The sequence below is a fragment of the Platichthys flesus genome, chromosome 8, assembly GCF_949316205.1.
Source record: "Platichthys flesus chromosome 8, fPlaFle2.1, whole genome shotgun sequence".
Classification (NCBI taxonomy): domain Eukaryota; kingdom Metazoa; phylum Chordata; class Actinopteri; order Pleuronectiformes; family Pleuronectidae; genus Platichthys; species Platichthys flesus.
This window is the reverse complement of record NC_084952.1, coordinates 3,982,229-3,998,033: the sequence shown is the minus strand read 5'-3', so window position 1 is coordinate 3,998,033 and position 15,805 is coordinate 3,982,229. Positions and strand designations below refer to the sequence as shown.

The 15,805-nt window shown below is 43.5% G+C and overlaps 1 protein-coding gene across 2 annotated transcripts in view; it reads right to left on the bottom strand.

Annotated features, from left to right (window-relative positions):
* Window positions 1-12,915, bottom strand: part of fstl5 (follistatin-like 5) — a 148,790-nt gene extending 135,875 nt beyond the window's left edge. For both annotated transcript variants that reach the window (XM_062393101.1, XM_062393102.1), the window contains exon 1: window positions 12,493-12,915. In XM_062393101.1, coding sequence (XP_062249085.1) covers window positions 12,493-12,515 — 23 coding nt within the window. In that variant the 5' untranslated portion in view covers window positions 12,516-12,915. The remainder of the gene's footprint in view (window positions 1-12,492) is intronic.
* Window positions 12,916-15,805: the final 2,890 nt, after the last annotated feature.

Here is a 15,805-nt window from a genome sequence, read left to right as displayed (position 1 = left end):
AACCCAGGTCCTCCTGAACTCCTGAAGACACTAAGACCTGGAAGACGGAGCATCTTCACAGATACACGTTGTTGACTCCGACCCAGTGCAAAGACTTGAAGAGCATGAACTTTAATTCTTGACTTATTTTCACTCAGAGTTTGAATCGATGTCAGAGTCTGACGTGACCCATCTCATCAGTGCTCCCTTCTCTCAGCACATTGTGGCAACTTGAACAGTCTTGTCATGTACCTCGAATTAGGTGGCTTGAAGCCACGTCCTGACAAAAGCATTGTGGTGTAATCACCGGCCATTCATCTGAAATGACTCGGTGACAGATGTTTTGGTGAGAGGATGTTCAGCATCTTTTTGTCATGAGAGCTCTTTCTCTGCAGAGACCCAGCTGTGCAGGCAGCTGGATGTGCTGACAGCTATAGAGTGGATTCTGCCTCGTGTGCAGCCTCTAGTTCTCCAGTCATCTCCATGTTTAGAAGATACATCTCCATTCTTCATAATTAGCTTATGTTTCTTCAGAGGGCAGCTGAAGTGTAACCTTAGGTTTATACAGCTGACCCACTAACAACTAGGGGTCATTGCTCACACACACACACACACACACACACACACACACAGACATATATGTACATATATATACTGTCTCTTGAAATAGACAGCTGTTGTCATGGTTGAAATAATGAACAATTGAAGCTGGTGGAACAGTCATGGTTAATAGTCACAATTCATATTGTTTTTTGATAGGAAACAAATACAGCTCCACTGGGTCAGGGTCTCCTGCTGAGTGGATCCATTCATCCACTCCAACCTCCTCCTGCTCCGGACTCTGTCGCTCCGTGTACGATATGATCTGATCCTCACTTTGCTCCTCTCATCATTAATATGGCAGCTAGAAGCCACCTCATCAGTTTCTCTGTAATAACAGTCCTACGCTCAAATGGATGAAATGCCAACAGAGGTGTAACACTTCATTAACTGCATCCCGGTCTGTGCTATTCACAGAGATAATGAGCAGTAGTAGTTAGGGTAGTGGAGAAAAGGAGCATTTCTTTCTTCTCATCTCAGGAGTGGTTTTAAGAAAAGGTGGATTTCTCTGTGGGCCTAAATTCAGCCCAAACGTTGGAACCGGATCTGAACGGAAAACCTTAAAATGCTGAGACTCAAACCTGGCCGGCCCTTAATCATCCCATAGAGATTCTGGATCACGTCCAAGTAAGAGGCACTCGAGATGCCTAAAGCTCCCTCATAATCACTGTAATATATTAAATATGACAAGTCATGCTAATTGACTAATTCATTAAGCTAATTAATGCACTAATTTGTGTACATTTTACGTAAGGGTTACTCTCTTCATAGAACATGTTAATATCAACCCTGTGCAGCGTGGTAAAGACGTGAAGAGTCATTTGAAATGAATATAACATTATCTTTATTTATATGAACATCTAGGCGATGAGGTGCTTCTACACCAGGTGAAGACACCACAGTCATTCACAGTCCCAACCCTCTTCTCGAGCCAAGCTTTACTTTGAAAGTCTGGGAGGCTCTACCAGTCTAAAGAGGGATCTAGAACCATTAACCCTCACTGAGCACGGAATACGATTCTCTGGAACCTCCTGGTGAATACAGAAGATACAACAACTTCAGCGTCCATCACTTCCACCATGTCTTACACATCAATGTTCTTCGTCAGTTCCTCCCTGACATCTTCTACCATTAGAGCACACTGCTGTGTAACCGTATTCCAGGATAACTACATATCCTGAATATGAGTTTTGACATCTGATTTATTCTGAAAGTGTCTCAAGCCTCAACGAACGATTCCTTCACAAATTGACCTTGAAACACTTCTTTGTCTGATGCGATGAGATGATTCTGTTGCAGCCTCACGCTCGGTGTTGGGTCAGGTGGAGATTCACATGCTACGCTGCTGATTGACCTTTCCCACGATGTTTGGGTTTGTAGAAGTGTGTTAGCAGAAAACTCAAAATGAATCCTCTTTCTTTCTTAGGTCAGGAGATCCTCATTATTTAGAAAAGACAGACTGACTCTTTTTATAATTTATATAATCCAAAAGAAATGTTGAGTTTTTACCATGTTTGTGTTTTGACAACTAAACTTGTGCTGTGGTCACGGACCTCTCAACTCTATGCAATGAGCCTGTAGCAACAACTGACCAGTAGGTTGGAGGCTAACGTAGCCTACCCAGAATGCACAGCCATAACTGTGACCTGTCATTGAAAGGTTGCACAGTGGGAATGAAGAGCAACTATTTTGCAATTCAATTTTTAATCGTGATGTTTATTCAGAATGTTCCTATCAGACAATTTTCTTCCATGTAAAGAATAAACCTTGTCTGTTTGGAAAGTCTCTGCTTTCATATCTCACCGTCCAGGAAATGTACTTCATATAATTTTTTACAAATTGGTCCAACCAGGAAACTGTTCAGTCCCAGTCCACTGCCGGCCACTGAGAAGTGCCTATTCAGTAACTGGGAATTAATTTCCCATTTAGGTTGGTTGATTAGATCTGTTTAGTATTATATATACATAATATATACGTTTCCTAACAGTATCATGCATATTGTTTACATTCATTTTGTATATTAATTAAATGTACACATTGGCTGTTTATTTCCGGAGTTAATTCTTAAACATTGTTTTTGTAATTCAGCACATTCCCTCCCAGTGGGTTTCCTGCTGTGACTTAGAATAATTCACCCTCATAAGTTTTTGTGTAAATAACATCTCCGTGTGACTGAGTGAGGGACTTGCTGCTTCCTCATTAGCAACTATTTTGGTGCATTAACCCCCCGTGGCTCCAGTGGCTACACGATGTAGCTGCTTGTTGTAGGCAGCTGTCAGGTGGGACTCCGTGTGGTGAAGCCATCACTTCCAATCCCAGTGAACTCTGCCTGCGTGAGTTAGAACCTCAAGACGTGTTCACTACTAAGATCTCACGTCAGAGACTTGATGTTTGCTGCAATAAGCTTAAATTGCTTAGATTTACCGTGAAACTGGTAACTGTCTCTCAGCACAGTGACTCTGATTTGGCCCAGTACCAACAAACGAAATAGCAAAAACAAAGACTAAATGCACTAAATGCATATTTTCATCTCTTAAAATCCACATTGTTAAATCATAGGTTTGTGCATCGTGTTGATCCAGATCGAGTAAAATACGAATTTGTATTGAATTGATGCAACAAGTTGTTTTCATGCTCGTGTTGTTTCCCCTTTACTGATAAAGGTATTTAAAGCAGTGAGGAAAATCTCTGGAAGAGCAACTAGATTTTACACGAATTCAAAACCCAACTTGATAGTCACAGACAGAAGGAGTGGAAACCAGTAGACAGGAAGTGTCTGCACACCAGTTGAGGCTGAGGAAGAAGTGCTAGATGGACCTTGATATGATTATGCAGTTTCAAAACACTGGGTTTTCGTTTTCTGCTGGAGGGATAGACTCTTTGTTACTCCACCGCCTGAATACTTAGTGATTGAGTTTTCTTATTGAATAGTCACATTATCCTAACCCCCCCCCCCCCTCGTATCAATCAGCCACGATGATAACAAGCCTCCGAGTTCACTTACTCCCTCAATAATTAGCACAGATTTCTTGAGGGATTTGTGAAGCTTCACTTTTGCTGGACTTCAAAGAACCACCGTCTGCCCCGTCTGCCCCCCCCCCCCTTCTCTGAATCCTCTGTAGGACCCCCCCCCCACCGATATCTCAGACTCATTAGAATCCAAATGCCAAGCGGATAACAGCGGAGCACCAGATAACAGATAAAGAAGGGGATAGGCACTTGTGTGAATTTGTTGGCTGCTTGTTGTGATGACATAATTCATAACCCCCCCCCCCCGCCTCCATCCTCACATCCTTTTTATGAGGCTGTTATCTGTTTCATTCAGATATCTATTAAAATGCATAAAATGTGATTACACTAAACTTTGATCTTGTGCTGGTGCTTTCCCAGTGGACGCCTGTTTCAGGTGAGTTCCTCTCCTTCCTCTTCCTCTTCCTCTTCCTCTTCCTCTTCCTCTTCCTCTTCCTCTTCCTCTTCCACTTCCTTCATATTACCCTTTTTATTAAATCCTTTTTGATACAGGAAACAACTGAACTGGTAACCTTACATGTCGATAATGGCAAGTTAACGAAAGTGGTCGTCCTACTAAACATTCTCTAGCAGTGTTTTGCAGGCGGCAGCATTATTGCATCCTCGGTTTTACCTTCGCCCAAAACAACTGTGATTGGTTTAAAGAAATACCCCCAAAAAAGGGAAATGATAATATGTGCAGCCGGACTATTGCTCCTGCGCTTACAAAGCACTGTGGAGATAGGTCTGCAAATGCAAGACTCTGTTTCTTCCCACTGAACCCCTGGTGCCCCATAGTTACATTTGTATACTCTGGAATTCATTTGTTGTGTTGTGTGTGCATGTGTGTGTGATTCGATAACGCCCATATAAAGCTGTAACTCTGTATTCATGCCTATATGACTGTCACTCGTCTCTTTTTACACACAGACCCCCCTCTAATTAGGTTTTGATATACTGCCACTGTTTGGGGTGACACAGACAGATCACATTTCACAGGTTTGGAATATTTAGTGAATGTTGGGAACATGTGAGGACGGAAGAAGGGGATGAGAAAAAGCTATTTTATCTGCCGCGGTAGCAACTGCAAGAACCAAGGAGCTAAATCACTTTCAAAGTTAATCTGCTATAAATCCAGGCAGGAAAGTCCAAATCTAGGCAGAGAAACTTTTAAAATCAAATGCGGAATTTCAATGATCCTTCCGTCTCCACAAAGTCACTGCTTCACAAGAATTCAGCAACAGTCCCGGAAGCAATTTCAGTCCTGAGAACACCAGCATCTTATTTCATTCCTGCTCCACTCTTATGCAGATATGAAATACGACAGGACTTCTGTTGGAATCATGAAAGGTGTCCACCGTGTGAGACTGGGGCAAACACAGAGAGGAGCCCGGGGGGGAAGGGGGGGAGTAGATCAAGGTAAACATTAAGGGAGTCGTGAGGGGAACTGGAGTTCAGCTGGTCAATCACTGGAGCATTAATGAGCTTCTGATGGTTTTTCTAAGTTAGCTGGCTGCTTTGTTCACAGCGGGACGATAGATGTTATGGACTGTGGGCTTTCAGTGAGCGCTGAGACTGGTTCAATGATCCTGCCAGGACTCAAACATTACTCTCCTAAATAGAAAACAGGATGTGTCAGGTTTAGATTTGCACAGTTGCCCATTCCGACAGTAACTCCGGACGCGAACATTATGCAAATGTAGAGGAAATGTGTGTTTTGCACGGGGGCGAGATAAATCCCACCCGACCTGAGATTACTGAAAATGCACTAAATTAGCTTCCTTGGTGAGAGGAAGACGAGAAGATCGATACCACGCTCGTATTTCTGTAGTGAACCCTACATCTAGTTAGCGGAGCTTAGCACCAACACTGGAAGTGGTCGTGGTGGAGGGGAATCTCTCACATTAAAAGAGGATAAGAATCACTGATCTGAGCAGAACCTTCTACGAATGAGGCTCAGGGCGACTTAATCAATCTACTGGAGCCGGGTCGACAGTTTCCTGCCTTGGTGATACGTTTTCACTCTTTTGCTTCATATGTAATGTACCACATTTAACTCCCAGCCAACACGGTACATCAGCGTGCTGATCTGGAACAATTTCTTGAAATTGCTCCTTGAAATTTAGGCTTGTGTCCCTTGCTAAGACAACTGGTCAAACTTGATCCACGAGGATTGTCCGATATGATTGAAAGCCCCAGAATAGCTACTGAATAGACCTTGTGGCGAGACTTAATGTTGATTAAAAGTCTTTTACTACAAAACTAGCAGTTATATGCAAGTTTTAAATCACTGTCCTCCCATTGCCAGTGGAGAAATTTGGCTTTTTATTCTATTTCATGTGTGACATCACAAACGAGCCATAAACCAGAGCATCAGAAGGAATAAACATTTCATCCAACAGAGAAAAGCCCCATGTGACAAGTGTCAATGATATGCAGGTTAAACTTCAATCTTTCACTTCAGTCCCTCTTTCAAAAGGACCTTTAGAAAATCTAAGAGCATCATAAGGATGCGCCAGAAGAGGTGCAGTGTCAGTGATTAGACCGCCACAATGAAGAAGAAGAAGAGGAAGAACAAGAAGAAAAAGAAGAAAAAGAAGAAGAAGAAGAAGAAGAAGAAGAAGAAGAAGAAGAAGAAGAAGAAGAAGAAGAAGAAGAAGAAGGTCTATTAAAACTGCTCAGCGACATGTGTGAATATGTATAAATTAGATTTCAAAGCCAGTAAAAGTCATATATTAGTACTTTATCTTTAGTTTAAAGCTTGCGAGCACTTGTAAAGAGGTTCCTTCTCATTGTAGATCACATGTCTTTGATCCACCCGGGCAGTCATGTCAACGCACTGTGACCGGACCCCGCCTGCCAGTTTGTACTATAAGAACATTTGAGCTAATTCGTCCTCAGTGTGTGAGTGTGTGCATTATTCATCACAGCGCCGAACAACCACCCAGTGAGAAAATTAAGTGATTCTAATATATCTTTTGTCATGCACAGGATTTCTGTCCCACTTGGCACGACATCTGAGAATTATGAAAAGCCTACTGTGTCCTATCAGCTCCAATTGTACCCTCAGATTATTCCATAAACCACAATTATTAACAATTGGGAGCGTGATTACGCAGCAGAACACAACATGTCTCCAGCAGTCTTCCTGTACAGCTGAGGACGGAGGAGGCTTCTCGTGCAGCCGCTCCGGAGTGAACCCATAAGTTCTGTGTGACAAAGGTTTGGCTGCGGGGACTCCATGCTCCACAGTACAGTCATTTATGATCGCAGGAGCCTCTACATGCGAGCCTGTGGCGGGAAGGACCTTGACTTGTTTTTTATTGCTCTTTAATTTATTGACCAGTTTAAATTTCGTGAAGTACAGGCTGTCGCTACAACTCTGCAGGAGGAAAAACCTGGCAGAGGCACGCGGCTAACAATCATTACACAATCAGACGGATCTGATCGACTGCACTGTGCCCGGAACACTTCCCTCACACTTGGCCACAGAGGCAGCAAACACTGAACTGCGACCCTCGGTGCCATTAAAATGCAAGGCATGGCCGGACCACCCTGCCGCTCTCCCCCCGCGAGCATCATACGTTTCCAGCAAACAGCAAACACCAGCGTTATTATCTCAAAGACTGACTGCTCCGTCTCCTCTCTATCCTTGGCCGGCGCTACAAACACCCCCCCCGACCCACTCAGACAGATTTTTACAAGCCACATGTGCCACCATCCGTGTGCTAGTGGGACACTTACAGGATTAGCACAGACACCTCGAGCCTGTTGACCCTCACCCTCAAGGTTTTCCCGGCCTCTATTACGGTCGGACCATCTGCCAAAGAGCACGGAGCGAGACTCAATACTTCACCCGGGCTCAGCTTTACAAGTGGCCACGAAAGCCTTGTTCTGGTGTAGCTACTCCACAAAATGGGTTATGACAATAACAATTTAACAATCCACTCGGAGTTCAGTCGAGACACAGAGCAGCGGAGGTCATGCTTCAGGAATCCAGAGCTGTTAGAAAAGTCAGGTGTCACAGCCTCCTACTGTTGCCTTAGATTGATCCACGGAGCAAAGATCAAAAACGAAATGGAGATGTCACCGGTTCGACTCCACTGCGCACTGAGTAGATATTCTCAAACATCATCAGAGCAAGTTGAGCATGAGCCAATAATCTAAGTGTTCTCGAATGCGTCATTTGATCGAAAGGGGTCTTTTCTGTTTGTGTGCAGGCGTTCAGGCTGAAGTAAAGTCCTGTAAACGAGAGAGGCAGCGTGCACAATGGAGGGAACATCATCAAACAGACCCCCTGTTCGCCAGGAGATAGAAGAACGTCAGGAGATAGCGTCTCCTACACATGGCAGAGGCAGAACATATCTCAATGTGTGTGGGTCTCACTGCACAATAAAGATTCAGCGCATTGAAGAGGGGAACAACAAAGCCAGACACAGATTGGAGTTGGCAGCGGTTAAAGCTTAAAGTGCGGAGAGGGGAAGATGGAGAAGGGGAAGTTAGAAGTGTTACTGCTGAGGAGGGCTGAGCGCTGAGAGACGTGATACCCCAACATTTTGGATAATAAAAATGTTAACTGAAAACGTTTAAAAAATGAGATATAGATTGTTTTGCAATGCGAGGATGTTAAATATGAGTTGCTGGAAATATCACACAAATAGAACAGATGGGCCGATTATTGCTGTGTATTTCTGTCCAAATGGCTCCAGTGGAGTCGCTCTGGCTGTAATGGGCAAATCCCAGTGAACTATAACTGTGAATGTGAAACCAGGCATCGTTTGGAAAGAGCCTGAGCACTCAACTAATCTCCTCAGGGTCGTTTCTTTTTATAACTCAAACACAATGTTACGTAAGAACTGTTTGAAAAAAACACATTAGTTGGATATTTATGTAATTTTTCCTGGAGTTAGGTAAGACGGTCGATAAACTTAATTATGTGTCTGTGCTTAAAGTTTTTTCGTTCTTAAGTGTTTGGAAAAAAGAAAACGACAGCTTTTGTTGTTGGCGCTAAAGCGTTTCCTCGGTGAGCAGCAGCTGGGTGCAGCCGTGTCTCCGAGTTGTGTCTTCACTGTGAGGTCGCCAGGCAGACGCACAAACATTGCTCATTACATTACATAATAAATCCTTGGATTTGTGTTTGTGTTTCCAACGAACAAATGAAGTACAACAGGTATTGACTTTACCCTTGGGCCCACACTTGTTTTTGGCTCGATCGCAACTATGATTGTCTGTCTCTGACTGACTAATGGATTCTATAGTTCTCCATCCATTATCTACACTGTGCATTCTTTCAGGGTTGTGGGGGGGGGGGGGGGGGGGGATCTGGAGACAATCCCAACAGACACTGGGCGATTGTAAAGCCTGGACCCGGCCAGTATACAGAAACAAACAACCAATCACTCTTAAGGTGACACTTACATATTCAATTTAAAGTCTCCAATCTCTTTGGAATGTGGGAGAAAGCCCGAGTAGCCAGAATGTTTTTTAGCAAAAACAAGGAGAATATACAAACTCAACACAGAAGGACCCCGGGGAAGCAGGGATTCGAACCTTCTTAGTGTGAGACGGTTAACCACCACAACACTACACCGCCCTATTTTGCTGTTTTGAATTTTGAAAATGTTTTATCAGCCATAACAATCGTCTGCCCCGTTTGATGAGTCTCCTCCCCAGGTTAAAAGATTTATGAACTTTAGACAAACCACAAGCTAGCAGTTTCCCCCTGCTACCAGTCTTTATGCTAAGCTAAGCTGACCCCACCATGACTCTTGGCCCTCACATGCACGGCACAGGCTTTAGATTGACATGTGTTTTTATTGTGAGTGGAGTTTACTACAGAGAAATGATCTATTACAAGATGCTCCAGAGGAATCTTCAGTTCCTCACTTGGTTGCTCGAATAACAAAGAACAGCAGTAACGTTATAATAATGAACTACACCATGAAACCCAAAACAAATTCAAATAGGACTAGGTACATCTAAAATCAACCCATCAAAACCATCATGCGAGCAAATAGTGTGAGAAAACACATTTAAGTGAACTGACCCTCTGCATATGAAACGCAGCTTGCAAAAAATCTGAAACGATGATTGAACTCTGATGTGAAAGGAAGTGGAAATCTCTCATCTGAAAGGACGTCGCTCTTTCACCGTATAAACCCATTAACATTGCCACATGCTGGCCCAGTACATTATGTCACCTTGTTCCATTATATTCAGTTCAGTAGCATTATGTTGGTACATATTTGAAAGGCACTTGAACATGATGGATTTTGTAGTTCCCTGCCTTCAAAAGAAGTTGGCAGGCTGTGGTGTAGTTGTTTGATCTCCCATGTTTATTCGGGGTCCCAGTAGGTGCCACTGGGAGCTCAGAATAGCCCAGCTGCACTAAGAGGGCTAGTGCCGGATCATAATATCAGTGATGGAATGGGAAAACCTCCCGGACCTGACTTGGCATTGAAAAGTGCTCTGCAGCATTTGTGGAGGAATCTGATGTTGGTACAGAAAGCTGTGATAGCAGCACAAAGGAAATATACCCTTTAAAACCAGTTTGCTCTGGAAAAGCCTCCCAAAGGGAAACGGATACAGATTTTTGGAAAATGCTGGGACGCGAGGACACTCAGGATCATTTTGAAGGCACCAAATCTGTGTTATTCTTCAGTGGCAGCACAATTTTCCTCCAGAAAGGTACATCTTCATTGTCATATCAACCCTGCTCTGCCTCCGACTACCTGCTGCTGCTGGGTGCCGACACCTCTTCTCCTCTCGGATCCGAAATACTTTAATCAGTTCCTTCTTCCTCTGGTGAAAAGTAATATTGACTCGGAAGCCTTTTCCTCCCTGTGGTGCTCGAGGGGAGCCATAATGAAAAGAAGAGCGCTCCATTAAAACTGCTATACCTGCTCAGCCGCGCACACCATCTCACACCTGTTGATAAATGGCTTAATTGGACTTTTTTTGTGTGTTAGTGAGGTGGAGCACAATGCTTTTCCTTGTGAGGATGTTCTGAACTAAGAGGATCAGTATCAATTCAGAGCAGAAAACCTCCAGAGCCATTCTGAAATTGAACATTGTCTTATCTGTCTCTCCAAGTCCCTCCGCTAGACGTTATGTTTTTTTATAAAGATGAGCGCATTTATCACGTAGCCGCCTCTATACGGCCCGCTATACATATCGCTGTAGATATTGCATATATTGATGATCCATTATACGGCCCCTGGTTTGTATTCAAGTGGAGAATCAATTAGTTAGTGCAGTCTTGAAAGACAGATGCACTCATTCATCCTATGTGCCACTTGAAATAGATTCTATCTTGTGGTTTCAAAGAGCCTTTATAGATAAAGGGAATGCATTGTGGGAATAAAGGGACTGGAGTTGGATTGTAAAGTTCTACAGATGGCTGAGCTTCAGCGAACGCTTTCTTTAGCATTCACGCTGTCTCTTCAAGAATTTCAATTACTGTCGCAATTAGTATAGAAACGCGTCGGGGGCTCCTCTGTGTCTGTGCTCCCTGCGAATCAAAGAAAGAGATCGCACACATTGGAAAAACAATATACAGACGAGTCAGGAGTTGAAGTGCCTATAGAGTCTTTTGATCCTTTGTCTTGACCCTGTAAAATAATAGATTTGTCACCAGACTAATTAAGATTTGGGCACCTTGCCCACCAAAAGGTGTGTCATGAAGGAAGTGCTTATCTCACAATCGGTGATGAACGATGTTATCAGATCATTTACTGCTTTAAGAGCAGTAGTGTTACACTTTGACATAAAAGTAAAAGCTGCATTGATAATATTTCGTGTGAGTACGATGCACAAAATCGGCGTAAAGTGTCGGGCAGACACAGTGACTACAGGATAATGGCTCCGAGATGATTGTCGCCCTATTGTATCATTAAATCATTGATATGCTAAAACTGTGTTGTTTGCAGATTGGAGGCAGTTGTGACAAAATGGAAAATGTAATTTTGTACTTGAGCACAGAACTCCAGTGATTCCCTCATAATGCAGAAAGTATGTTTATTAAAATTTAAGAAGATGCAATTTTTAAAGTCCTAAGGCAAATGTCTCACTCCACTATTTGTATTTGTATCAATTGTTCTGTATTGATTGTATTTCTACATTCAGCATAAGGCTGCTTCACTCCCCCACAATACAAACCCCCTCACAGGATTCCAGCCTGTACATCTGAGTCCTATCGGTAGCACGACCTAATCTGGTTTAAGGTTACAGCTTTAACTCCATCTGCTGCAGAGGACCCCCCCCCCCCCCCCTTTCTCTTTCCCCAAAAAACAAATTTCACTCGCACACCATCATGCAACACAATTAATGGCCATGCCCGGCGCAAGAGCCTCGGCTGTACGTTGCCAAATGAGTCAGGCGCAAAGCTGAGGATGAAAAACAAAAGTATAATCCCTCTGCTGCTAACGGTGTCACTCAAGGATTAGTGTGCCAAGGGGAGAAAAAATAACACACTAAGTACTACGCGGATAAATTAAAAGCTCTGGGCGACGCAGCGTGCAGCCTCCTGTCGTTTAAGTGCGTTACAATGGGACGTGGTGTTGACCGAAAATAACAGCAACTATACAATCTACAACTTCACACGTCCTGATAGCAGGTGATTTGAGCCTCCAGCACCTCGCGGCGAGTAGATTGAAACGGCGAAAGCTTAAGGCAGTCGATTGGAAGATATTCTCCGAGTCAAGGAGAGTGACCTGGTGGATTATTAGAAAAAGAGTTGTGGCGCCTCGCCGATGATGAGGGTTAAGCTCGGTGTCTGATGGCGAGTCAGGCGGAGAGAGAAAGAGAGAGAGGGGGTACTTCTCTCCGAGGATGGAGCTCCGGTCGGATGTGGCTTAACAATTAGTTCAAGCCCAAGTGAGAATCACACAAGAAATGCATCCTTACCTGTGTGACCAGACGTAAACCATCCAGGGGAATAATCCAAGCCCAAGACCGCGAGGACGCAACACTTCTCAACAAACTATTATTTAGGAAAATCGCATCAAATCCACGGCTGGTGTAATTTCCGATGTGTGCAGAGAGAAAGAGGGGGATGGACTGAGAGAGGGAGAGGGTGAGGAAGAGAGAGAGGTAGAGAGAGAGAGGTAGAGAGAGTGGTAGCGAGAGAAAGGTAGAGAGAGAGAGAGAGAGAGAGAGAGAGAGAGAGAGAGATGTCCTCAGGAGAAGTTTGCACCTATAAGCAGCCACAGGGGATGGGTGTTGGGGGGGGGAGATGTTAATCCTCCAAAAACACACGAGCAGAGATGTGGAGTTCAGCACCACGGCGCAGTGGACAGCTCCGCAGCGATCTCACTTCGGCCGCTCGCGGGTCTCGTGTGCGAGGAAGGAGCGCGAGCCCCAACCTCACCCACCGGATCCGGCCCCACGGGATTTACATACAATCACACGGGAGGGAGGGAGGGAGGAGCGCGAGGACCAATCACGACCGTCCCGTAGTAGGCAGTATAAAGCAATCCCCTCTCCCCCCCCGAAAAAAACAAAAACGAGGACAGACGGACGGGGATGCGGTCCAGTCCCACCGAGCCAACGTGAAGTGTCCTTGAGTGAAGAGGGAGAGAGAGAGAGAGTGAGAGAGTGGTTTCTTTATGGCTGCACACACACACAGACACTAACACATGATGGAAATCTGAATACACACATAAGTGTACTCATAAACATGCAGTGATGGAGTGGTGAATAAAAAGCTGCTGTATCCACCGTCCTGTCCTCAGCACTGTAGTGACCGTGGGTGGGATCAATAATCGATAACATTCAATCATAAATGAAATCGTGTTCATTCATGTATTCATTTCTTTGATTATAATTGCTTTATTATATTGCACAGACCTTTTGTCGGTTACCCTCTAAAGAGGAGAAATCTATCTCTAACTAGAAAGAGCATCGATTGGGTTTTTCAGTGATGGTTTCAAGAAAAAAACGTTTTAAATTATTGATTTTAGAGGGTTATTGCTATAATCAGCTGTGAGGAAGTAGCCTGGTTTACTCAGACACACGGGAATACTTGCAATTAAGCACAATTTAGTACATTATACAGGCTCAGTATATGTTTCTGTACTTTTTTCCATTTCGTGCTACTAAAACAACTTTAGTGGACATTTTTAAATCTTACTGCAGCACTTTGAAGTCACAGTTATATGAGGCCTACTGACACTTGACAGACAGACATGTGATGCATCTTAAACAAAAACATGATGTATTATAAATTAAGCTGCCAAACAGAAGGTTGAGCTAAAATCAGCTCTGTGTGGAATTTATAAAAGTGATCATAACAACGTGTCGCACAATATAAAATACTATATGGCTCTGGGACCAGTCTGCTTTTATTTTTTGATATTTAAGTATATTTTACTGAGAAAACATTGGCACTCAACACAGTTGTGAATGCAGAACTTGTTGTGTAAGTGGCAGATTTGCAAACCCACTGAAGGGTTGTCGTCAGAGCTCATCACACAAGATTATTTATAAAGGATGATGCAGCAAAAGCATTCACATGAATAAAGTGGGGAAAAACTAAATATTTATCCCTGAAATGTAGGGGAACAAAAGTACACAGTCACATACAACTCACGTAAAGTACTAGAGCCCGAAGGCCAAACCAAGCCGGGATTCAAATCGTGAACCTCCTTTCATCGAGGAGGGACAGTGATAACCTCTGTACCCCACATTAAGGGAAGTCATAAAGGCAAATATTCCCCTCTCACCAGATCTGCACCACAATATAATACGTTCCTCCCTGAATCATGCAGCATCCCTGCACTAGTTTGGTACAAATCAGTGCTTTCTGTATTTTTCAGGTTGATGCTATTTCTGAAGCATGAACGTGTGTGTGCTACATTCACAGGGCGTCAAAAGCGAGTTTGCCCTATATGTGCAAATGTGGTTAATTATGCATTTTTATCATCACGTATTTATGTTTTTGCTTCTGTTTATTCTTTTGTTTTTGCCTCATTGCTATTGTTATTGATTTCTACATTTACACCACAAGAGATATATGATGCACCGAACTGCAGGTTTCTCCTGGTGCTAATTCTGCCACACTATTTATACGTTTGTGTTGTTTTTCTCTTTTGTGCAATACACGTGTTGTTATGTACTGTAGCTCATTCTGCAAGATATACAATGTACAGCCCTAGCAGAACAGTAGTTATGTTTAACCTTTATTAAATCTATAATCCCTACTGCAGACTGGGGGTGAAACAGTAATTAATTCATTGGCTGTTTCACCTGGTGGCTGCTGGGTCCTCTGCTGATGCATGGTAGCCGAGCAGGCGCTGCAGCAGAGGAGGAACTGTGCAGCTTGGGAGCATTAGTCACCATGACTGAACAAACAAAGAGACACCACCAGCAGAAACTCGGGCTGTGTCTCAACCCTTATCCCTGGTTCGGTACAGACTCCACTGTCCAGGGAACAAGACATTTTCCTGAGTTGTCCCAGTGCTAAACCCTGTTCCAGTGCAGGGACGGTTCAGCTCCAGACAAATGTATACTTGCTGTGTGTACTCGCTGCCTGGAACCACAACACTTTGTCTTCACCACACTCTTACTCCAGCAGCAGTGTAGGTGTAGCTGAATGCAATTAGCTTGTTATTGTTCAAGTACGTTAATCAATCTATTATGTTTACTGCTCCTTTTTATTTACAATGTTGAGAATGTGTCATGATCTTGTATGTTTGCAGTGAGATTAAATGATTTGATATTTGGGGCTCAGACAAGGTCTTTGTTCCAAATTGTTGCAATAAATATGTTATACTGCAACAAATTGGCAACGTGCACTGTGTTTTATTGTCTCGTCTACAAACCTCGTGGCAGATCTCAGACGTTATCAAGCCATAATGAGAGCTGTAAAAGTCATGGACTCATCAATGTGCAAGTGTTCACAGGAGTGTTGTTATTTTCATCCTCACCTGCTGACAACTGGATCTGCAGCCTGTTGCCAGGCGGGTCTGTTGTTGTGTTACTGCATTTGTGTCTGGTGGTGTTGTACATCTCTGCGTGACTTGTGTCCTGTCAAGTCTCACTCAGTGCTGTTGCTGGCCTTTATGGTGTTTTGGTTGTTTTGTCTGGATTTTATCATCCAAATTTGCCAGATTGGCACAATTGGAGATGTTGTTTAATGTGTGTTGTACCTTTACATGAATACAAGAAATGCAAAACACAAATATTTGTGAGTCCTTTTGTGCATTTATGCTACAGTCAG